This window comes from Arachis stenosperma, chromosome 1 (assembly GCF_014773155.1).
Source record: "Arachis stenosperma cultivar V10309 chromosome 1, arast.V10309.gnm1.PFL2, whole genome shotgun sequence".
Taxonomy (NCBI): domain Eukaryota; kingdom Viridiplantae; phylum Streptophyta; class Magnoliopsida; order Fabales; family Fabaceae; genus Arachis; species Arachis stenosperma.
The window spans coordinates 117,848,155-117,872,488 of record NC_080377.1 but is presented as its reverse complement, the minus strand read 5'-3'; the positions used below and the strand labels follow the sequence as shown (position 1 = coordinate 117,872,488).

Sequence of the window (24,334 nt, the reverse complement as noted above, 5' to 3'; positions counted from 1 at the left end):
ATATATAACTATGAAGAAGAAAACAAGTCCACAATCTTACTCATAATTAATTAAACACAGCATGCTAATTAATGAAGCAACATTATATTATTTGAAATACAAGGACGATAAGTCTTTGTTGCTTTTTAACTCTCACAGCTTCTTTATTTGTGTGTCCCTTTCTTGCTTGGAGATCAATGCAAAGGATTTTTATTCTAATGGTTCCCTATTGAGGCATAAAACATACCCCACCAGAAAAAATGGAAAATGAATATATGTGATGTGATTTTTGCTTTTATGCTAGCCCAACAAAATCCTCCTCTCTACCCATTTTTCCGTACTTTTCTCTCAACACCAAAAGTACGAATAATTTCAACGGACCCGTCTTTTTTTATTTATTTCTTTATTTACGACCATGCAAACTTTTAGATATAATTTAAGATTAAGATTATGTAGATTTTAAACGGATCTTAGACCATATATAGCATATGCGTGCAGCTCGTGAATCTTGAATAAAGACTTATTGGCTGCTACTTTAATTAGTTTGTTGAATTCTTCGTCAGTTACATTTATTCTGCTACATATGCATATGCTTTATTTAATTTCAACGTTAAGAAATTAATTAAATAACAATGAGGATCCCTATTCTTCATTTACCTTGTTCTCCTCCCATTACATGCATTCCACGCTTTTTTTTTAATCGTGAAAAAATGGTAGCCAGTAAATCTAAGAAAAAATGCAATCAAAGTCATAATAAGAATAGAGGAAGAAGGGACAAAAGTATACTGAAAGTTCGTATATTGGACACAATTATACTTCAATCATTTAATGAGTTAGTATTTATACACTAAAAACTATTTATACACTCCAACGAACACAGTATTTTTGGTGTTTATGAAAAGGACAAAAATATATATAAAAATTTACACGCCGGATATAATTACACTTCGATTATTTAATGCCGTCACATGCTGATAGTCAAAAGGGTAAATGTATAAATAATGTGCACGCGTGACTCATTAAATAATTGAAGTATAATCGTGTCCAACATCTAAATTTTTAGGTGTATTTTTGTTTCTCTTCCAAGAATAAAAATACTTTGTTCGTTCCTTTAAGCTCCACAGAAAAACAGCACAAATGAGGGTCCTTAACACACTTACACAAGTGTGGTTTTTGTTTTTTCTCGTTGCAACCATTGAATGGATTCATGCCTTTTCAGAGTACAAAGAACCAGATACCTCTATTCTGCTCTTCGGAACCGTGCATGAATTGAATGGTGGACATTTTTGTCAAATGATAGAAAGGCATATATAAATGAATTTCGGAAAAGAAATAACACAAACAAACAAAACCCAAAACATGAACGAGCGATAGGTGGCATTTGTAAGTCATAGCAAGCTTTCTTAAGCAAAAAGGATTAATGTTCGCACGTGAGATCTTGTTTTATCACATGACTGCTTCACTCTAATAATATCTTAATTATATATATCCAATTCTTGATCCAAAGGTTCTTCAATCCTTCCTATTAAGTTCAAAAAGGGTCCCAAGGATGTGGGAAACAGAATAACCTTATATATTTATACGAAGAGTGTTAAGAGACTAATCAATGATATGATTTATAATTATCAATTAGTTATTATTAATATTTTTAATAATATAAAATTATATCTAATATTATAAGATTATTTATATTTTTTTTACTTATTAAATACATCAAATTTTAATAAAAAGTGCTCACTCTCTAAACTTTTATTTACTATATTGACGGTGATCCCAACGAACATAAAAGGCAACAACGTAACAAAATCCAATTGGGCAAGGAGCTCAGTGGCAACGAGCATATTCCACATGCATAGTATTGTTCATAAAGAACTCGTATGACTTCTGCTATTAATTTATTATTACTATTGGATTAATCGTGATTCTGCATCAAATTAGAACTATATACCACATTTAATATAGGAATAGGGTAATGAGTGTCATGTCACCCAACAATGTATATATAATGAGTTTTTTCATGCATATTTCATTCCTTTTTAAAATTACCAAAAAGGTTGGTGATTTTTTCTTAAGAAAAAATAAATACCAATACTTACTGTAAAATGGTATTAATCTTAAGCAGCAAATTGACAATAAATGGAGAAAGTGAAAAAGAGTTGCTAGCAGCCAGCGAAATAGCTGCAGCAAAATTAGAAAGAAAAGGAAGAAAAGAATGATTGAAAAGAAATAGAGAGAGAGAGGAGTGTTGTAATGATGAATTTTCTAATTCCAATTGAATAATACATCATGAGAACTTCACACTATGCTATATGGTTTATATAGCTATGCAAAAGGTGTGAAAACAAAAAGAATAACAAACTAGTAAGCTGAACAATCTAACAAACAAACAAAAATATACTAACAAATCTTTTACATTTGAAAATATTATTTTTAGCATATATATTAACCAACATCCCCCCCAACAAGCTGGTATTACTTGGCTTGTGTAGATCAAGTAATCCCAGCTTGGATAGCAAATAGGAGAAGGGTCCCGGTGCAAGAGGCTTGATAAACAGATCAGCCAGCTAGCCAGCTGCTCACTAGAGACAATATGTTGAAGATTTGAAACTCCTTCTTTATATTTTTTATGAGCTACATGACAGTCAATTTCAATATGCTTCGTCCGTTCATAAAAAGCTGGATTTGAGGCAATATATATAGCAGATTTATTGTCACAGAATATATCAACGGGCAGGAGAGGAGAAATCTTGAATTCTTTTAGAAGTTTTAGCAACCATACAAGTTCACAAGTTTCATTTGCTAGAGCTCGATATTCAACTTCAGAAGAAGATCGAGAGACTGTTGTTTGCTTCTTGCTTTTCCAAGATATAAGAGTTTGGTCAAGAAAGAAGCAATAACCAGTAATAGATTTTCTAGTATCCTTACAAACCCCCTAATCAGAATCAGTATATCCAGAGAGAATAAAAGAATTAGAGGCAGAAAATAAAAGACCTGATGCTGGTGACTGCTTCAAGTATCGAATCACTCTATAAACTGCCTTGAGATGAACATCAGTGGGACATTCCATGAATTGAGTAAGACAACCTACAGGGTAGGTCAGGTCGGGTCTGGTATTAGTGAGATAAAGAAGGCGACCAACCAGCCTTCTATAAAGAGTAGCATCGGGTAAAGGAGAGCCAAAATTTCTTGACAAAGGTGTAGTATAATCTAGGGGTGTAGTGGCAGGTTTGGCTCCAAGTAAGCCACAATCATTGATCAAATCTAAAGCGTATTTTCTTTGATAAAGAACAATCCCTGTTTTACTTCTTGCTACTTCCATGCCAATGAAGAATTTTAAAATACCAAGATTTTTTATCTTGAATTTGCTGTCCAAGAAGCGTTTGACAACTTTAATTTCTGAGAGATCATCACCAGCTAACACAAGATCATCGACATAGACCAAAATGGTAGAGAAGTTAACATTAGTGGACTTGGTGAATAAAGAGTGATCATTTTCTGATTGAATATATCCTAAATCAATAAGAGCATTGGATAGTTTGATGTTCCATTGACGGCTCGCCTGTTTCAAACCATAAAGAGATCTTTCTAATTTACAAACTAACTTGGGATTATTACACTTCAGCTCTTTTGGTAACTTCATATAAACATCTTTATGGAGATCCCCATGAAGAAAAGCGGTATTGACATCAAGTTGATGAAGATGCCAATTCTTTGATGCTGCAATTGCTAAGAGAACTCTCACTGTGCTCATTTTAACAACCGGGCTGAAGGTGTCAATATAATCAACTCCTGGAATTTGAGTGAACCCCTGAGCAACTAATCGAGCCTTGTGTCTTTCAATTGTCCCATCTTGTTTGAATTTCGTGCGAAAAACCCATTTACAACCTACTGCTTTCTTGCCAGGAGGAAGAGAAGTGACGATCCAGGTCTTATTTTGCTCAAGAGCAACAAGTTCTGCATCAATGAAAGTCCTTAAGGTATGAGGGTAGTTTTCTATCCCTCTCAGACCTTCTCAGGGCAGGCTGAGTTGGTTCAGGTTGAATGTGATCAACATGAGGCATAAGGGCAGTAGCATTATCACTATTTTCATGAATGTATGATGCAGATGCAGATGATGTAGAATTCTTACTAATGTCATTATTCAAAGATGTAAGAGAGCTATTATTATTAGAGACATCAGCAGTAATTCTAGGATGTGATGATGTATGAATAATATCCTCATAATGTGATGCAGAAAGCCATTGCAATTCAGGAAAAGGATCAAAATCTGTTGGATTAAAAGAGTGTTGTGGGTGAGAATTTGAGTTTGCATGCGTCCTGGTTATTGTTTGAACAGATCTGAAAGGAAAGACGTGTTCAAAAAATTCTATATTTCGTGAGATAAAAATTTCTTTTGTGTTTAAATCAAACAAAATAGAACCTTTGGTTCTTGACTTGGAGCCTAAGAAAATACACTTTCGAGCTCTAGGATCTAGTTTTGTCCTACCAGCTGTAAATGTTGAAGTAAACACAAGACAACCAAAAACTTTAAGCTCATTTAGATCAGGTTTTGAATGAAATAAAGCCTCATATGGAGTTTTATTGTTCAAAAAGGCACTAGGTAATCTATTAATTAAATGAACCGAATGTTGCACAACATAATGCCAAAAACATTTGGAAACATTTGAATGAAACAATAATGCTCTTGCAACTGTCAGTAGGTGTTGATGCTTTCTCTCCACAACACCATTTTGTTGTGGAGTTTCAACACAAGAAGTTTGATGTTCTATGCCTTTTGAACTATAAAACGAGTCCATTTTGAATTCCATACCATTATCAATTCGAATTCGCTTAATTCTTTTGCTGAATTATGTTTGCACAAGTTGGACAAAGTCTTGAATCAATTTTCTAGTTTCAGATTTCAATTTCATGCAATAAATCCATGTGAACCAAGATTTGTCTTCAACTAAGTTAGAAAATATTTATGACCTGAAATTTATTGAATAGAAAGAGGTCCCCAAATATCAATATGCAATAAATCAAAAGCATTTTTAGAATTTGTATTGCTTATTGTGAAAGGTAATTTTTTCTGTCTAGCATATTGACAAGAATCACAAACATGTGAAGAAGTAATGCAATCAATAAAAGAAAAGTCTTTTTGCATAGTAATCATTCTGCTGTAAGGTAAATGACCTAGTCTAGCATGCCAAAGAGTTCCTAGGTCTTGCTGCACACTAAGAGCTATAGATTGTATCCTAAAATATAATGAAGGCAGTTTCATAGGTTCAGCATTCATCACATATAAGTCTCCTTGCATCTCAGCTTGTCCAATCATCTTCAATGAAGGAAGTGCCTATATCTCACAGTAAGAATCAGTAAATCTAAATTCACAATGTAATGATTTAGTAAGCTTGGAAATAGAAATTAAATTGTATTTAAAGTGAGGTATGAATAAAACATTGGTAAGGATTAAAGAGGTTGACAATTGCACAGTTCCACAAATATTCGTAGAGGTCTTAGATCCATCAGGTAGATTAACCAAAACAGGCTTTATATCATAAAAGATTTTAAAAAAATCTTGAAGATAACAGGCATGGTCAGTAGCACCACTGTCTAGTATCCAAGAGGTTTTAGTAAAATATGCATTCAAAATATGTCTACCTTTTGGCTGAGTTAAGGTGGCTGAGGAAGTGATATGATTCACACTACTTGAAGCTGTCATGAGTGGTTGCTGGAGAAGAGCAATTAAAGTTTGCTTCTGGTCTGGAGTCAAGACAAGAGCAGTTTCAGTACTACCTTCTTCTTGAGCAGAATCAGTAATGTCACCACCAGCACCTGAATCTTCAATTTTACCTTTAGTGCTGATGTGATTTGCACTTTTCTGCTTCCAGTGTGCATGAAAATCATTTTTCTTGTAGCAATTTTCAACCAAATGCCCAATTCTGTTGCAGTAAGTGCATAATTTGGAAGTGTATCCTTTACCAAAAGTCTTCTGAGCAGTGTTTTCCTTGTCACCACTTCGACCTCGTCCTCTGCCTCTTGAGGAATAACTACCTCTTTGTTGATGTCGTACTTCCATAGAATTTGTGATTATCTTTGTATCCAAGAAATCTGAACTTAGTTCTCTCTCTTGTTGAGTTAGCATTGCCAAAACAGCATTAGTATCACGCAAAAGTTTTAGTAACATAATATGGGATTTCACAGTAGAGTATTGCTCATTTAGACCTGTGAGAAACTTCACAACGTATTCTTCAGGAGCATAATCCCTAATAATTTTTAATCCACAGTTGCAACCATTAACACAAGCTATACAGCTAGGAATTGTACGAAGGTTCTCTAATTCTTCCCAAACAGACTTCAATTTGGTAAAGTAAGAAGTAACAGTTAAATCACCTTGCCTGATAGTGTAGAATTCCTCTTTCAATTCTCCAACTCTGAAGACATCTCCATGTGAGTAACGATTCTTCAAGTCCTTCCACAGATCTGAAGCATTGCTAATCCACATCACACTCTTAGCAATTTTTGGGGAGAGCGAGAGGTTGAGCCATGAAAGCAAGATGTTATTGCAGCGATCCCAAACTTCAAACAAAGGTTGATTCTCAGCTGGTTTTGGAATCGAACCATCCAAGAACTTCACCTTGTTCTTCGATCTGAGTGCTCTCCACATATCGCGCGATCATTGGTAGTAGTTTTGAGAAGTAAGCTGAAGCGGAATCAAAGTCGTACCTGGGGTTTCACTCGGATGCAGATAATACGGGCTGATGGGGTCAGAGATTGAAGAAGAAGAGTTCGATCTGTTGAGCTGAGCTTGAAATTGTGAGAGCTGACGCATAAACGCTGTGAACCGTTCAAAATCTGCAACGGAATCTACTTGAGTGTTGGTATTTGAGTTGTTTTCTTCGCTTATCGCCATTGATGTAACCTTGCTCTGATACCATGTAAAATGGTATCAATCTTAAGCAGCGAATTGGCAATAAATTGAGAAAGTGAAAAAGAGTTGTTAGCAGCCAGTGAAATAGCTGCAGCAAAATTAGGAAGAAAAGGAAGAAAAGAATGATTGAGAAGAAATAGAAAGAGAGAGAGGAGTGTTGTGATGATGAATTTTCTGATTCCAATTGAATAATACATCATAAGAATTTCACACTATGCTATATGGTTTATATAGCTGTGCAAAAGGTGTGAAAATAAAAAAAAATAACAAATTATACTAGCTAGCCCTAACAAACTAATCAGCTGAACAATCTAACAAACAAACAAAAATATACTATCTTTTACATTTGAAAATATTATTTTCAGCATATATATTAACCAACACTTACCACAACATAAAAATTGTTGTGTTGAGTCCAAAAACGATTTTACATTTTATTAAGACAAACATTTAGTTGATTAATTAAAGATTAATCTTAGTTTATAATTTGAGTGATTGTGCTATAAAACTTTAGATTTAACATTAGTATGCTAATTTGGTTATGATTAGAACGAATCAACTAATTAAAATCAAGATATGAAATATATGAAAAGAGTTTCTACTACTAAATAGAAAAAAAAAACAATTCTAAACATCATGAAAAGATTATAGACAACAACAACTATAATCGTCTTCAATGCAATGACCTAATCAAATAGAAGAGCTCCTGTGTATATATAAGGAAAGATGAGAAAAATAAAAAAAGAAAAAACTGCTGTTTATAAAAAAAGAAAGATCACACTATTAAGGAGCATTAAATCTACTGCGATGACTAATAGAGACTGAACTTTTGAATATAAGAAAATGAACCAGATTTGAAAAAACTAAGAAGAATATTCAGAAATTAAACACTGTACTATTAAGTATCTTTCTTTTTTATTTTGGTTTGTATTTGATATTCAATTTTGAGTCTTTTTATTACTAAAAAAAAAAGACATGATATATTAAAAGATTATTTGAAAAAGTCTATGAACAAAAAGTTGTAAACTAAAAAAAAGAAAGATAACATAGATTCAGATCTAATTTTTTCTTGATTTTGTTTGATCTTAGTAATTTGATTTGGTTTTGGTGTTGGTTTGTGAAGCATGGAATTGTTGTTTCGTTTGTCTTTGTATTGCTTGGTATTGGTGATTATAATCTTAAATTGGATATAGTAAAATTTTGTCATTATTGTGATAAATACGAGACGTAGACCTCATTATACATTGAGATTAAACTAGAATATTTACTTTAAATCTCTCTATTCTTTTCTCATTTATCTTCTGTTTAATCAATAATGTGAATAACCTTTAAAAGAATGCTTTAATTCAAACCCTTTCTTTTTCAAGGCCTACAAAATCTTCATGTTGTAACTGGAAACTCAAGACTGTAATTAAATGGCATGCTATGCAATGCGTACGTAACAATCATCTTTAAAAGTATATCTTTTTCATGGGATTAAAATAAATTACAAAAGTTTATATGCGAAAAGTCTTGCTTATTTTATTTATTTATTTAAATTTTTATGATATTCTCTAACTTGATAAGTTAAGAACTAATTCACCATGGTACTTAACTCTATTTAAGGGCATAAGATGAAATTCAAATTTCTGATATTTGCTTAAACAGACTAATAAGCTAACTACTATACCAATTCACTTTGGTTTGCTTATTTTATTATTATTATTATTATTATTATTTTTTGGTATACTGCTTATTTTTTTTTTACATACCTCGGTTAATTCCTAACATGCATGATCCTATATTAGGTGGCCCAATACCGAAGGCATCCGTTACAATTTAGAGTCCATCAGGCCCAATATTAGGTGGCCCAATAATTAATTTTCATTATACAGTTAACAGGCCCATCATCCCGCGAAGCTCACTGATCTAAACACGTTTCCCTTCCTCCCTCATTCACTCACTCAGTCACTCACTAATATTTGCCGCTCAAACTCTCGTGCTTCGTTGGCGGCTTCAGCTGTTAGAAAACGACGAACCGAGCCTAGCTTAATTTTCTAACCGTTTCCGAAGCTCCTCTCAACTCTCAAGTAGTTGCGCTTTCTTTTCCAGCTCCTTCCTTCCGGTAATTTTTTCCCCTTCGATTCTGATATGAAATTTGACTTTGTGTTTAGTTGCTAAGAAAGTGCAACCAATGATACTACTGCTTTCGGAAAAATGAAGAAATGAAAAACTAAAAATCGCTGCTATCACTCAGAGACACCGCAGAAATTCATTTTGTACTTGCTCCTTACTGATATGAATATACGATATATAAATTTTTGTGAATGTGTAGAATGCCATTGCTAGGCAACACGAGTTTACCAATCGCTGTAAAGCTAAATTGTTTTTGCTTTCCCTTCGTGTTCCAATTGCATTTCATTTGTTGTTGTATTTCCTTCGTTATTTTAGAATTTTCAGTATTGCCTTCTGAGATTTGCATGTGTGAAAATTTAATGAATCTAATCCGTACTTGCAAAGAGAAAAGTGGCAAATCGCAATGCGATATACGAATATACTTCAATTGGAAATAAGTAATAACCAATAAGTGTAACTTAAGTATGGTTTCTTCAGTACTTGGAAATTTTGCAGTCTATGGTAAATGTATTATTTATAAGGCGCCAAGAATGATTACTATTGTTTTTGTTTAGACTTTAGACTTTAGAGTGATATCATAATTATTTATTTTAGATATTTTGAATTGTGATGAATTTGTAATTTCAAACTATTCGTTGCAGCTGTAGTAATGGATACTGGAGAGGAGTACTCACTTGTTATTGAACTATCTGAAAACGATCTTTTCTTTGAACAAAAGAAGGTAAAACTCAGATATTGAGTCACTTAAATATTGCATTTTTCTTTTTCTCGACATCTTATAGATAATTTTTTGTTTGTAGTATTTCCATAATTCATAAGGATAAAGCTGTCAGATTGACATGATTAAAGGAAATTTATATTTCTAATAAGTAACTTTATCGATGTTTCTCATTAAGAAATTTCAAATATGAAAAGGCAGCCAACTACACATAATATGTCTTCATGTGTGTGAACTTTAAGGCAATATATTTTTAACATGATTTAGCCACATTATCGATGTGTGCTTTATCTTATCCTTTTCTTTTTGTTCTGAGTATGAGTCCTAATCTGTCCTACAAAACTGATTAATCTGCATGATTCCTCAGAAATTACTAGAAAATAAGGGTTTTCGACCCAAGGAACGAATATACCTCAAGGGTACCTCAAAGCCTGGTTGGGTGAATGCTACCGTAAAGGTTTTACTGCAGATTGCGCGAATTATACAGTTAAATGAGGTACTTCCCTTTCTGGTTTCCCTAATAACTCAGTTATTCAATATCAATCTTAGGTCAAAGACAAGCTGTAGTAAGGGGATTGAGGTAGCCTAGAGATTTTACACTCCTCTTTGATTTCAAATAATTCTCTTTACAATACCAGAAATATGCAAGTATGAAGTATTTAAGTGCGTTTGTGCTTTATTCATCAAGAAAACATTGAGTACAGCGCACTGCAATTGTTTGTTGGGTTGCTCCTTTATTTACTCTATTTTTCACTTTTGGGGATGTCATCAACTTATATGAATTAATTGATACATTGAGTTGCAGCTGGAACTTTATTTTGCCGAAGATGATGGATGTCCTTTAGTGGAGTTTTACAGCCCCAGGAATGAGTTAGAGGCTTTTGATTCAATTCTTTCACTTGTTGACATATCACTTTCTTCTTGTACAAATCTCCATACAAATATCCTGGAATTGTTACGACAAACAATTCTTGATTTGATTTCTGATTTTGGGGATAAGAATAGTGTGAAGGGAATAGTTGAAAGAGACCATGGTATTGACCAGGAAGAACGCCTGATAAAATGGGCAGAAAGCAATGGTGTAAGGACACAGCTAAAAATTGCTTGTAAGTTTTGTTATGATTTATATGTTTTTTAATTGCTTACTCATTTATTAGTTGGTTTTAGACTTTAGAGATTATTTCTTTGATTTTCACGGATTTTATCTTTAGGAAATGTGATACAACTTTCTTTTCCCCTTAACATATACAGATGTCCAAGGTGCAGGACGTGGTGCAATAGCGAGGGAGGATCTCAAAGTTGGAGACATTGCTTTAGAAATTCCTAGTTCCATTATCATTTCCGAGGAGCTTGTTTGTGAAACTGATATGGTATGTTAAAGCTAAAACAGTTGAGACAGGTTGTTTTCAACTTTAAGAAATCTAGAATGGACTAACCGTCACTCATAGCAAACAAAATATTTATTGGTTACTGTTCATCTGCCTTTTTTTTGGTTGCATTAGCATTGGTTTTATCTCCAATTTGGCATGGTTCCAATTTGTTTCAGTCTTGAACATGAATGCCTATTTTATCCTTACACATCATTTAGCTTCTTTCTTACCAAATAATGTCAAATAGGTTGCTAGTAAATATTTCTATACCTTTACCAAATGGGAGCAATTGCTGCCTCTGTTGGGAAGATTTACAACATAATTGGATATTGATTTCTGTGATTTGGTAAGGGTATGGAGATAATTTCAAGTTACCCTAGTTTCCACTTTACATTGTGTTTTTTTTTTTTTTAAATTAAAGATGATAAATATTACATGCTTGGCACTTCAGCTAATATTTGATATTTTTCCTTCTTATACAATTCAGTATCATGTCTTAAAAGAGGTTGATGGCATATCTTCAGAAACAATATTGCTGCTGTGGAGTATGAAAGAGAAGTACAACGTCAATTCAAAATTCAAAATATACTTTGACACACTCCCGGAAAAATTCAATACAGGTAATCTTACTAAAGTATCCCATGCATTATGCACATAAACATATAAATGTTTCATGCATCTCCAAAATTGTTGGTCTTCGTGATGCTTTGCCTTTATACTTGAAGCCCTTACAATTGTTTCTATGGCTTTGAATGAAACCTTTATAGCTACTGATGCAACTCAGTTTTCATTTATAGATTGATTACTCCATCCTTATTCCATACTTCCATTGTACTAGTGTGGCTTTACTGTGCATTTAAGCCTGATGAGGCGGGATGTTAGTTTGGTTCTGTAAAGAGCCTTTTTTGTTTTTGGGGTTAAGGGAGAGCAAGGTTTTAAAATGTAAACAGATGTTCGGGATAATCATCTGGGATACCTGAATAAGATATAAAGTATATGACAAATATACAGCCTTGAATGGAAAGCACTGTCCACTGTGAATTTTCTTTATTCTTTCCCTCTTTTTTCCATATAGCCTTGATATTTTTTACTTCACAGGATTGAGTTTTGGCATTGAAGCAATTACAATGTTAGATGGAACCTTGCTGTTGGAAGAGATAATGCAAGCAAGACAGGTAATCAGTTATCCAAGGTTTCGACCTCTAATTTGATCTGCTCTGAACTGAAGGTTCTGCCTTCCTTTGATGTGTAGTTAAACAATTAAGCTAAACTTAGTAGTTTAGTTGGGGCTTGAGTTTTTTAGTTAGAAATATTGTTAAGCCATGTATCTGTTGTAACTAAGGATGCTTTTGAAAGTAAAAAACAATATAAGCCAGAATTGGAAACTACTAAGAAGATTTACACAAGTATTTAGTGGCTATAAATACAGGTCATTTGGAATTTGCAAGAACATGTTCCTACGCATTAATTATGCTTCTGTTCAATGTTTCATTAAATACTAAAGCTGCTAAAGGTTGCTGACATGTAGAGAATGTTGTTTCTTTCTTCTTTGTGGCAGCACCTGCATGCTCAGTATGACGAGTTGTTCCCTGCTTTGTGTAACAACTTCCCTGAGATATTTCCAGTAGAGCTGTATACATGGGAGAAATTTTTATGGGCTTGTGAACTTTTTTACTCCAATAGCATGAAGATAATGTTCCCTGATGGAAAGCTGACGACATGCTTGATCCCTATAGCTGGCTTTCTTAATCATTCAGTATATAAATCTTCTCTTTTTATCATTTCCTGTCCCTTATTTGTCTCCCATTATTGAATATTTTGATAAAAGACTATTTACGTATTGTGCATTGGCTGCTGTATTCGGAAAAAAAGGTAACCAAATTGTAAAATACCTGGGCTGTGGATTAGTACTTAATTAAGAATAGAACATTCTCTGCAGCTGGGCTGGCATATATTGCTTCTAGCTAGTTTTTCATTTTTGAGAATTGCCATTTGATGATGCCTGATGTGCTCCACAAATATAATTGATTATTGTACAATTTGGCTTTTCTTATTAAGAATATCACTGATCTTCATAGCTACCTTATGAGCCCTTTAAATGTTTTCTCTCTTATATTTCTTTTCTGGTACCTGACAACAGCTGTGCCCACATATTTTGCACTATGGCAAAGTAGATGCTACTACAAATTCATTGAAATTTCGTCTATCAAGACCATGCAAATCTGGAGAAGAATGCTGCTTAAGCTATGGGAACTTCTCCAGTTCTCATCTAATTACCTTCTATGGTTTCTTACCGCGAGGAGACAACCCATATGATACCATTCCATTAGGTACTAATATTATGCCGTATACGTATCTCAATCAATGCCCCCTTCCAGAATTTAACGTGCTTTTGGTTGCAAGCTTGCTTATGTGTGCTGTTAGATAGGACATTCTAACTGTCATTTTGCAGATATTGATGGTTCTGATGTTGATTATGTTGAGGATAAATGCCCGCCCAACTGGACGACTCACATGGTGCGTGGTACTTGGCTCTCCAACCATCACAGCCTATTCTATTATGGCCTTCCCTCTCCATTATTGGACCATCTTCGGAGATCTCGAAGTCCCATGCTGAATACGAAGACCTTGGTACTGTTCCTTCTCCCAATTTTAACCTTTTCTTGTTTTCAATTTTTTAGATTTCAGGTGTCATCTGCCTTCTACAGTTTTGAATTGTAGGCTTCGCGTGTGCAATGCATTGGTAGTTTGACCTTAATGAGAGAGAGAGAAAACTTGCTATTAACCCTCTAAGCAAGCTCATTGTTACCCTATTTTCATAGAGAAATGATGTTAGTATCACTGTGTACAATTTTTTTATGATATAAGAGATATTTTTATTCTTCTAAAGTTTTTATCAATCACTTTTATTATCAAAAGTGAAAAAATATGAGAAAAATGTACTCAGAGATGTTGCATATAACATTTCTTCATTTTCAAAATCCTACCTTAGTTAAAATATATTGCATTACTTTTTTTCTATCTCATCTTTTTTCTTTTGCAGTTGCAAGGAAACTTGGAAAATGAGCTGCAAATTCTTGAAGATCTAATATATATATTTGATGACATGATTGACAACATGGGTGAGAGCGATTTTGATTACAGGTGAGGGCCATTACTGAATTGCTGCAAAAACTTATATATATATTCTGATATTATCACATGCCTTCGTTGTCAGAGAAAACTGCAGCTGGGATGGAAAATTGGCAATGGATTTTAAGAATCTACAAAGACGAATTGCGTGTTCTGTTTCAAGCTCATGTCATAATGGTGTCAACATGTTGACGAATGAATTAAACAAGTGCATGGCTGAGGACACACGAGGCTAATTGATCACCATGGATTGTTGTTTGTGACGCGGACACCAGTTGTAACGATAACGAAATTCTTTGGAAGATTTAGGATAGCACTGTGGAAAATGGAGTAAAAAAAAAGTCATATTACACGACTAGATTTGTAGCCAACATGATAAAAAACAAAGAAATCAGTTAACCAAAAATATTATTTTTTGTTTGAGAAAGATGAAGAGTAAATGAAATTGTTAACTACATATTGTCAAAAAAATATACCCCTCTAGGGCTGGCTTTGTCACTCGTTATAGCCGATGTTGATTACCCACGCGGGCAGCTCAGAATGTATTATTTTAGTAGGTGGAGAGTAGATGGTTAGAGAGTTTTATTTAGAGATCAGAGCAGTTGCTTCTTGTAACCATTTGCGCTACGTGTTCTTTTGCTATGGCTAGGTGGAGAGTACTTGCAGTTGCAATAATGAAATGTTGGTTTAAATAAAAAGCATGCGCATTGTAAATCCAACAAAATTAAAGAAAATGGGGCATGCACTACCTTTAAAATGTGCGGTCGGAAGAGTCTTGATTATTATAACTAGTTGCCTGGGCTTACGTTGCGTTGAATTAGGGTAGATCTGGATTAAAGTATTCGGCTGTCTTAATTTGACTTCAACCCAATAAAAATGTCTTAAAATTGACATAATACTTCCAAACAGTAACATTAATTAACAATAATTATATGCATCGTTTAATCTGGTCACCACCAGTCCTGATTCTTTTTGGCTTATCGCTCCTAGTTCACAAGTGTGTTGACTTTGTTAAATTATACATCATGTGAATCATGAATAGCTTTTTCTTTTAATCACAAAAAAAGGATTACTATTTTTAGGTTTAAATTTGGATCATTTAAAGTGAGAAAGTTGATAGAATAATAAAGTAAAGGATTAATCACTATTAATTTTATAAATTTTATAAAATATGTATCTCATTTCTTAATTTAAAAATATTTTTTTATTTTACTATTTTATCAATTTCACTTTAAAAAATTTTGATCCGATATATATGCTTTTTTGTTATTTCTTCCTTTGTGTCCAAATAAAATAAAATTTCCGGTTGTGATGGTGACATATTTCGTGTATCTAACAGATTAAAATGATTGGCGCAAAAATAATAAAATTTGTGTAATATTCTTTGTATAGCAATTCAGTAGTCTTGTATTTAAAGTTTAAACCTAATCATGCTAAAATATGAATAAAAGACTAATAAGTTCATTCAACCCTTCAACCTCGTGAATTCATAACAAGTAAGTTTAAATTATAGAAGCTGATCAGATAAGTAATAAAGAAGAATGAAATAAAGCATATTCTCGTTTCAGGCCACCCAACATTCGAGGGTAAAAGAGATTGGTAAGTGAAGTGTGACTAGGATGCATTTTAGGTGCAAATGGCCGTATTCTTCTTAAACATATCTTTTAGGAGAATATTAGGGGATATTATTTTTAATTTAGAAATTAGTTAATATATGACTCAAACGCAAGAAATATATTAATCATATTAATATTTATAGTCTATTTTGTGTACGAAGCCACCTAAAAAAGAAGGAAACATTGCCTTTATCATAATGGCATTACTATAGCCAGCTAAATCACAAGTCCAACTCCAAACTACCAATGAAACTGAAAATATTCATCATAGACCCATCAACACATATTGTGTCGTAAGAAAATAAATAAAATTCATAAGTATTATCTATTATGTGGCTGCACCAAACTAGGGTATTCGCAGTGCAGTTTGAATCGGTTTTGAATAAAAAATTAATTCGATCCAAATATTAATTTTACTTGCAGTACGGTTTGGATTGGATGATTTTTTTAAAAAAATTCCGATCCGATCCGATCCAATTTTAAGCGGTTTAGATTAGATTGAATTTGCGATTTTGTAGATTAAAAAAATTAAATATATATGATAAGTCTCAACATTAAATTTTAAATAACCAACAATGACATAACAAATCTTAACAATATCTTAAAAACCAACGATAATATAACAATAGAAATAAAATTATAGATTAGTTAAAATAAATAAACAAATCATATTTTGAATATAAAATATGTATTAAATAATAATAATATATGAATAATATAAAAATATATAATAAATTGGACATGCTATAAATATGATTATAAATATAAAATAAAATAATAATATTATAGCACACTGTGTGATTTGAATTGATTATAAAAAGTAGATTTAAAATTCGATTTGATCCACAGTTTACAAAAAATAAAATCAAATCAAATTCACATTAGTATGATTTTAATTGATTTTCGATTTAGATTAAATTAGATGAACGATTTAATTTGGATTGGTTTAAATTTGAACAACTCTGCTGGAGTAAATTACTAAATTAAAGTTTGGGGGCAGAAAGAAAAAAAGAAAAAAAAAAGAAAAGAAAAAAAAAAACAGAAATTGCTTTGGTGAATCAATGATGTAACAGCCATTAACACACTGGCCTCTTGTCTTTTTCTCCCTCCAACCGCCGACGCCTCTCTCTAGTCCCTCCAACCTTCCCCAAAAACTCCCTGAAGCCGCTACCCAATAAGAACTTGACACGTCAAAGAATATTATTGGTTTTGATCGGATCTTACACGTGGCAGATAGATGGAGGCGGCTTACTGTGGAGGCTTCCACAGGTGATGACACCCAACCGGTTATGCATAGACAGTGCCCGGAATAAAAAGGAGACAGGGGTCGCTTAAACGTCTTTCTCTCTCTTTTCCCTCTGTGAAGGTTTCTTTCTCTCTCTTCTTTCTTCGCTTTGCTTCGCCATAACTTCGAAGAGAGAGAGAGAGAGAAGGAACCTAATCTACGAGCGAATCTACCTACCTAACTGCTTGTGTTGTTTATTTCACCGGATATAACTTTCCTTTGCGCTTAGAAGGATTTAAGCTTCGTTTTCTTCCTTCTGAGGGTGGATTGATTTGGTTTTCGTTGAGGGTTTGTGTTGTGTTGTTTCTGAAGATGTTGGTAGCTAATAGTTTCGATCTATGGCGAAAGGACGCCTTCTTCTCTGCAGCTGAAGAGGTGCAGGAATCAGCTGATATGTACGTTCCTAACCTCCGATTCCATTATAAAAAAATATCCTTTTTTTAATATTTATTTTGTTGCGTGTAATGGTGTTTTTGTTGTTTCTGATTGATTCAATCACGAGACTCGTTGAATTTCATGTTAAATAACGTTCATGGAGCTGGTTTCTTATATTGTTAATCATATACCAGTATCTAGCTTGAGTAACTGTGCATTTAAAATGATGTGCATAGCAACATGCCATAGATTCACATATTCTGATTGGGTAAGTCTATCAGCTTTATGTGGGTAAATATTGTTAGTTTTCCCCCAGCATCAGCATGCTATGTTCTTTGTTGGAAACTCCTTTTAGAAGTATATCGGAGTATGTAATTTCTGTTATTCGTGAATTTCATTTTTCTTTACTCCTTTGCAGAATGGAATCTACATATAGGGCATGGTTAAGAGAGAAGAGAGACAGATCAACACCTGAGGAATTTTATGAACTGAGTAGAGAGCTGCAAACTACTTTGGGTACTGCAAAATGGCAGGTTTGTCAATAATCTTTTGTTTATTATCATTAATTTTGAGTTCCTCTTCATCCCTAACTTACTTGAATATATATGTTTGCACTAAAAATATTTAATTATCTTATTATAGATTCTCTATTTTTCAACTCTCTTCCTTTATTTTCTGGAATCTTTCTTCCTAATTTTTCTTTTGTTGAACATGCCGAGATAGTTGGAAGAATTTGAGAAAGCTGTCCAGCTAAGCTACCGACATGGTGACGACACTGCAACCACCAGGCATAGGCAGTTTATTTACGCCATTGAAAGCCAAATTTTACAGGTTGAAACAGCGCTGAGGGAATCTTACTCTGAGGAAGGTAAGCAACCGCTTCAGTGGGTAAACCTCGATGAAGAAGAGAGAGATGATTTGGCTGCATTTCTATCCGGAACTTCTCAGACCATACAAAACAATAAGGATGAATGCCTACAGGGTACATCTTCCTCGAAAAGCTCATTTTTGGAGAGACAAGGCAACATAGAAGATAAAAATCTAAATGCAAATGCTGCCTTCAAGTGGGATATCATTGATAGTGAAAAGGCTTCGAAGGATGTTATTGCTGTTAAGAGAGATGCAGATTATGCAATAGAAATAAAAACAGATGCTGTTTCTAGAGATAGTGATGACATAGTTTCTCAGACAGATAGAACAAGTAGTACAAGGAAGACATGGAGTTCACCAGGATATGGTGCTTTGAAAATTGTAATTGCCAATGAAGATGAACAGAGAATTAAACCTGCATGGACTGTCGATGCAGCTCCAAAAGGGAGAGGATTCAGATCTCTCTTCTGGAAACAAAAATGTGAAGAACCTCAGGCCATGCGGACAGGTCTTAGGTTCAATCAGGTTAGATGAATAATGTTCTAAGAAATAGATGCATGTAAAATAAAATTTGAATTTATTCAATCATTCAATGTCTATGATGCTGTGTTTATGCTCTTCAATTTTGAAACATGTTCACAAATTGATATTTATGATTTCCTCATAGATGCTAATGAGTTTTTTGTTTACTCTGCAGCTTTTTGGGCGTATTGGTTTGAGTCACAGACAATTTCAAAGTCCCCTGCAACTTCGACAAGGTTGTTCTGTTCAAGTTAAACTTGCTCTATTGTTGACCATTTTTCTCATTGGTAAGCTTTTCAACGTCCAGGTCCTAAAAACTTTCATCTGCATGACATTTGTCTCTACTTTTTTCTTCTATTAGCTTTATTCACATATCCTTGTTAAAAATGTTGTATTAAATTAGGAGTCCATATTTTTTCTGTACACGGGTGATGAGTTATGGTTGAGTAATAAACCTTTTTTAGAAGATCATGAAACTTTTTATTTGTAGAATCTTGATTATGATGATCAATAGTGAACACATTTAACACAAATATATTGTTATATATAGTAGCAACATAAGGTATTAAATAGCTGGTTGAGTTTTTCACAAGATATTCACACTTTCTGTACTCCTATCTTTTTTCTGGCACAAGATTAATCATTGTAGTCTTTTTGCCTGTGTTAGACCTCTATGCTAAAGATTTACTATCTTAGTTTCTATATTAAACCATGCTGCTAATCAATGGTATTTTCTTTTCCTACACTGCAGTTCCCTTTGTGCTTTATTCAAGGTGAGTTAAACAGCTGCTTCAAGCAACCAGTTCAAGAGGTAATTTTACAATCTTGAACTTGTGTTTCAGTTATATATAACATCTGAAATGTTTCAAGTAGACAAACATGAGTTTGTTGTGAGGTAGTACATATTACATACTTAATATAAACTTGGCTGGAGACAATGAATGCTGCCATTTCCTGCTTCACCAGATGGTTCATTGTCATTTAGCAAGATATTTAATTCACATGTGAATTTTTCCACAAGTAACACGTGCAGACAGCTTTCATGTTTCTTTCCGCCCAAACATAGCATCTATGCTTCATTTCAAAGAAAATTCTTACTTTTGATTTTTACAAAATTGAAATGTTATAATCAGCTGATAATGCAGCACAGTGATAATGCATGGAAATTAATACGATATTATTTGATTATTCTTTTTTCTTGTTATGCTTTGTAATTGGGGAGTTTCATTACATGAATGGATTGTTTTTGGCATTTGGTGCAGGGCTTTACTCGTCCTCATGAATCATAAGGAGGGTCACTATTGAGTGCTGTCGGCCCAGTTTGATAAGATAATTGTCCCGAGACAAAATAGTAATACAGAGAATATGTGGGATTCAATAAGCCAATTAGCCAAGTCTGTTCAATGGGGCAGCAGAGTCAGTGTAGTCTTCTCCTGTTTTGTGGTTGTTGAGTTGAGATTAAACCAACCAATGTGTGGATACTCATAGGATAAGGATAACCAACCTCCATGCTACATGGATTAGAGGAGTTCCTACTAAATCATATCGTATCAAATGTATATACATTCATCTTATATTTAATGCAAGTTCCACACTGTTTCTCCCTCCCACTTATACTTACTTTCGGGTGCAACTTATATTTATTTAATTTGACATCTAGATTTTATAGCTACCTATCACGAGAAGTCTATGAAAATTTATCATTGGTAGCAGCATAGAGATACAGATACAAAACATTTATAATGTTACGTCTACTTTGGTACATGTTTAATATATGCCCAAGCTGCTTAGCTGTTTGTACGCAATCTAATAAATGAAAAGGATTTGAGGGGCTTGTAATTTGTAACAATGTTAATTTGTGAATATAAAAGTGTTTAGCTCATTGGTGTTGATAACAATCAAGGTTTGAGATCATGAAATATGTTTTGTTGAAGAACAAATGAAACATCAAAATTCATTCCAAAAAGGACAAATTAAGCATCGTTGTAAGAAGAACTGATAATTCATTCATAATATACTTGAGACTATGGCTGAACTTTATCCCTAACTTATAAGGCGACGAAACTACAATATGATATACAGCAAAGCAAAATAATTAGACTCTCGGTGATGATTAGATGTTATATAAACACGGAATAACTATCATTAGAATAGCTAAATCCATAATAATAATAATAATAATAGCAGCTACAAATGGTGCTGTTCACTCTGAAACAAACAAGCTATGGGCCTGCCTATGGACTATTCGGCCCAATAAGTTGAGAAAAAAAGAAGAAGAAATGGTGTAGATTCCTGAAGCGAGTCTCAGCTGTTCTGAATCAAACTATGAGTCTAGCTCCCGTTTTAACTACCAAAAAAAAAAATTATTGAGTCTGATCTGATCTATCATCTGACAACTACACTCTTCCCTGTTTGAAAACGCAGTTCTTCACCGCTTCAACTTCCAAGCTACAATTCTCAAATCAAGAATGCCAAACGTTCCTTCAACCTCGATCAGAACCCTATCGACTCTATAATCCAATTAAGCTAGAGTTATGGTAATCGAATGCTACACAAAATCTCATTTCTGCAATTGCCAAAACCTGGATCTCTAAACCCAACCCAACCCTAACAGATCCAAATCCGTTATAACGGCCAATGTCTTGCTTGGCGCTCTCTCTACAACCGGCAAACGGATCTGACATCCTCCTCCAGACGCGCGAGTGGTTCCCACCCTCACGCGCCCTCGGTGCACTCTCCGCCTTCCGCCACACACGCCACGCTTTCGCCGCCAGCGCAAAGAACCCCAACGCCGTCCCCGATGACGCCTACGCAGCAGAGTCCATCGGCGATGACCCCCTTGCCGCCTCCAGCGGCCAGGTCATCGTCGGCGTCGAGAGCCGCTACCGAATCGTGTATCGCCTGGTCAACGGAATTTACGTCCTTGGAATAACCGTCGCCGACCATGATAACTCCGTTAACGTCTTCGAGTGCATTCACGTCGTCAACCAGGCCGTCAGCGTCGTCGTCACCGCCTGTCGTGGCGTCGACGTCACGCCGGAGAAGCTCAGCCGCAAGTACGCTGAGATCTACATGGCGCTAGACATCGTCCTCCGCGGCGTCAGCAATATCCGACTCGCCGCCATGCTCGCCACCCTGCACGGCGAATCTATTGCCAAGATGGTCCACTCTGCCGTTGACACCGAGAACAAGATCCGCGGAGCCGACACCTGGTCAGCCGTCGAGATCCACTCTCTCGAGCAACAGGCCGCGATCGATGCCTTCTCTGGCACCCGATTTGAGCTTCCGGCGGAGACGCTCCAGGCCGGTGATGAGATCGCAGCTGCCATATCCCCTGCCCCCGCCCCCGCCCCCGCGGAGAATCAGGACGAGGCGCAGCAAAAGCCGGAGGAGGCTGCGGCAGAAAAGGACCCTTTTGCCGCCAGTGACGCCATTAACAAGCCTCAGGATCTTGCGGGTGGGTTCAAGAAGACGAAGGATCCTTCTGCTACTGATTTGACGTTGGCATTGGCGGGGCTTGAGGTAACTACATTGCCTCCGCCAGAGGCGACACAGTCTACGCAGATAAATGTTGAAGGGTTTGAAGGGAATTATGGTGGGGTTGAGTTTGGTCAAGAGCAAGTTTCTATTGGTGAAGCTTTTGAAGGTTTCAATGATGCTTGGGGTGGTGGGCTTGATCCTTCGGAGTTTGTGGGTCCATCCAAGGCTCCCAAGCCGCAAGGTCTAGGTGGGTTAGAATTGTTGCAGACAGGTCCTGATGCTGCAACTAAACCGGGTGCTGCCGGTAGTGGTGCTGGTACTCCACTTGATAATTTGGTGACAAGCATGAAGGGTCCTGAGATGTATATCTCGGAGGAGATTAGTGCAGAGTTTAGGGAATCATTGCTTGCAAGGGTTGGATTGATGGGTGTTGTTTACCTCAGGACTTTGCCACCTAAAACTGCTGGTGATAAGGAAACTGAATTCTCATTCCGGGTTGAGGGAACTAGTGCTGTTAAGAGATTTGCTATGCAGAGTTCTCGTGTTAGTAGCCTTGGTAATGGGATGTTTCATGTAAGGACTGCAGCCTCAGAGGAGCCTATACCGATAATCAAGTATAGTTTACTGCCGAGGCTGACACCATTGCCTTTGAGGGTTCGGCTTATAAAACGACATACTGGAAGTTTACTCTCTGTGATGATACAATATGCTTCAAACCCTGATTTGCTGACTCCTCTGACTGATGTTACATTCATTCTTAAACTGCCGGTTGACCCGACACTGTTGAAACTTTCACCAAAGGCCGTGTTGAATAGGACTGAAAAGGAAGTGAGGTGGCTTGTTTCGGAGATCCCGTTAAAGGGCTCTCCTGGAAGGTTGAGAGCAAGGATGCCTGTAGATTCTAGTGAAGGTGATGAAGAAATTGAGGTGGTTGGGTATGTGAAATTCTCTTTACAAGGAGCTCAATCATTTTCTGGAGTTAGTCTACGGCCTGCCTCTGAGGGTAAGACAGACTTTTATGAGGTTAGTCATAAATTGGAGAGTGGGGTTTACATGTGCAATTGATTTGTAATCAGATAGTTGATTATAAGGGGGCTGTATTTTTTTTTCTCCTTTAATTTTGTTATAATGAGATTGTATGGTTTGGTTGGGTTGTGTTCATATAGCATTCTTGGATATTTGATCCTGTACTCATGTACCTTGCACTGATTAGTCTGAAAATCTTTGTTTCTTTGTGTTATGGTCATATACTTCACATCAATGGATTTCACTTGTTCTTCACAATGCATTATTTACCACTAGAGATGACTAATTAATTAACAACACCTTCTGAAGATAGTAACAGCAACAGTATAGTATAGGTCCTAGCTATTAGATCTAGTATGAGTACTGATGTTTTCGTAATGTCACACTGAGCTGCATTTTTAAGAATCCTTCAAAATGAGCATTCTTGAGGCATAGCTAAGGTGCAACCATTGCTTCAATATTTGGTGGTTGCACGGATTCAAGAAACCAATTATCCATGTATCTCTTTAGTTGAACTTTAGGCAAGGATATCTAGAAAATGGGTAACACTACGAATTGATATCTAGAAAAGAATACTCATTATCCTCCTCAGCTTCCTGTAATTTTCAATTCGGATTTCATCCCATTATGGATCAGCTAAGAAGGAGGAGAATCAATCGATATTCTAATGTTTTGGAACCTTCGGCTATTTGAAATTCTAAACTTGCATTAGGATGGGGTTGGTAGAAGATGGAAAGTGCAACTCTGTGAACTTTTTTTTTTTTTAATCCTTTCATATTTTGTTTTCTAGCAGTTTCTCCCCCACAATTATATAACCTTTTGATGAATTCAGCAACAGTTTTTCCTTTAATTTTTACTAAATTATATATCTGAAATGCTACAAAACCTAAACACATTTATCATGTATATATATGTAAATTGAAAATTTCATTTCAA

The 24,334-nt window shown here is 35.1% G+C and overlaps 3 protein-coding genes and 1 long non-coding RNA gene across 4 annotated transcripts; 3 read left to right on the top strand and 1 right to left on the bottom strand.

The window, feature by feature from the left end:
• The first annotated feature begins 8,845 nt into the window (after positions 1–8,845).
• On the top strand, positions 8,846–14,538 carry LOC130962801 (uncharacterized). Its single transcript, XM_057888970.1, has 12 exons — positions 8,846–8,993; positions 9,646–9,725; positions 10,090–10,218; positions 10,528–10,828; positions 10,974–11,092; positions 11,580–11,712; positions 12,191–12,267; positions 12,651–12,848; positions 13,233–13,422; positions 13,545–13,723; positions 14,136–14,236; positions 14,310–14,538. The coding sequence occupies exons 2-12, from the start codon at positions 9,654–9,656 to the stop codon at positions 14,458–14,460; spliced, it is 1,650 nt and encodes a 549-aa protein (XP_057744953.1). The 5' UTR covers positions 8,846–8,993; positions 9,646–9,653; the 3' UTR covers positions 14,461–14,538.
• LOC130962809 (uncharacterized) lies at positions 12,463–14,879 on the bottom strand. Its single transcript, XR_009079792.1, has 2 exons — positions 14,701–14,879; positions 12,463–14,540 (listed from the first exon to the last, which is right to left on the bottom strand). It is a non-coding gene; the product is annotated as an uncharacterized LOC130962809 (long non-coding RNA).
• Positions 14,880–17,174: 2,295 nt separating this feature from the next.
• LOC130968545 (uncharacterized) lies at positions 17,175–20,512 on the top strand. Its single transcript, XM_057893887.1, has 6 exons — positions 17,175–17,520; positions 17,919–18,033; positions 18,224–18,895; positions 19,068–19,179; positions 19,644–19,703; positions 20,155–20,512. The coding sequence occupies exons 1-5, from the start codon at positions 17,438–17,440 to the stop codon at positions 19,667–19,669; spliced, it is 1,008 nt and encodes a 335-aa protein (XP_057749870.1). The 5' UTR covers positions 17,175–17,437; the 3' UTR covers positions 19,670–19,703; positions 20,155–20,512.
• Positions 20,513–21,180: 668 nt separating this feature from the next.
• Positions 21,181–23,612, top strand: LOC130967857 (uncharacterized). The gene has a single exon (XM_057892894.1). It carries the CDS (start codon positions 21,530–21,532, stop codon positions 23,435–23,437), a length of 1,908 nt encoding a protein of 635 aa, XP_057748877.1. The 5' UTR covers positions 21,181–21,529; the 3' UTR covers positions 23,438–23,612.
• The last annotated feature ends 722 nt before the right edge of the window (positions 23,613–24,334 follow it).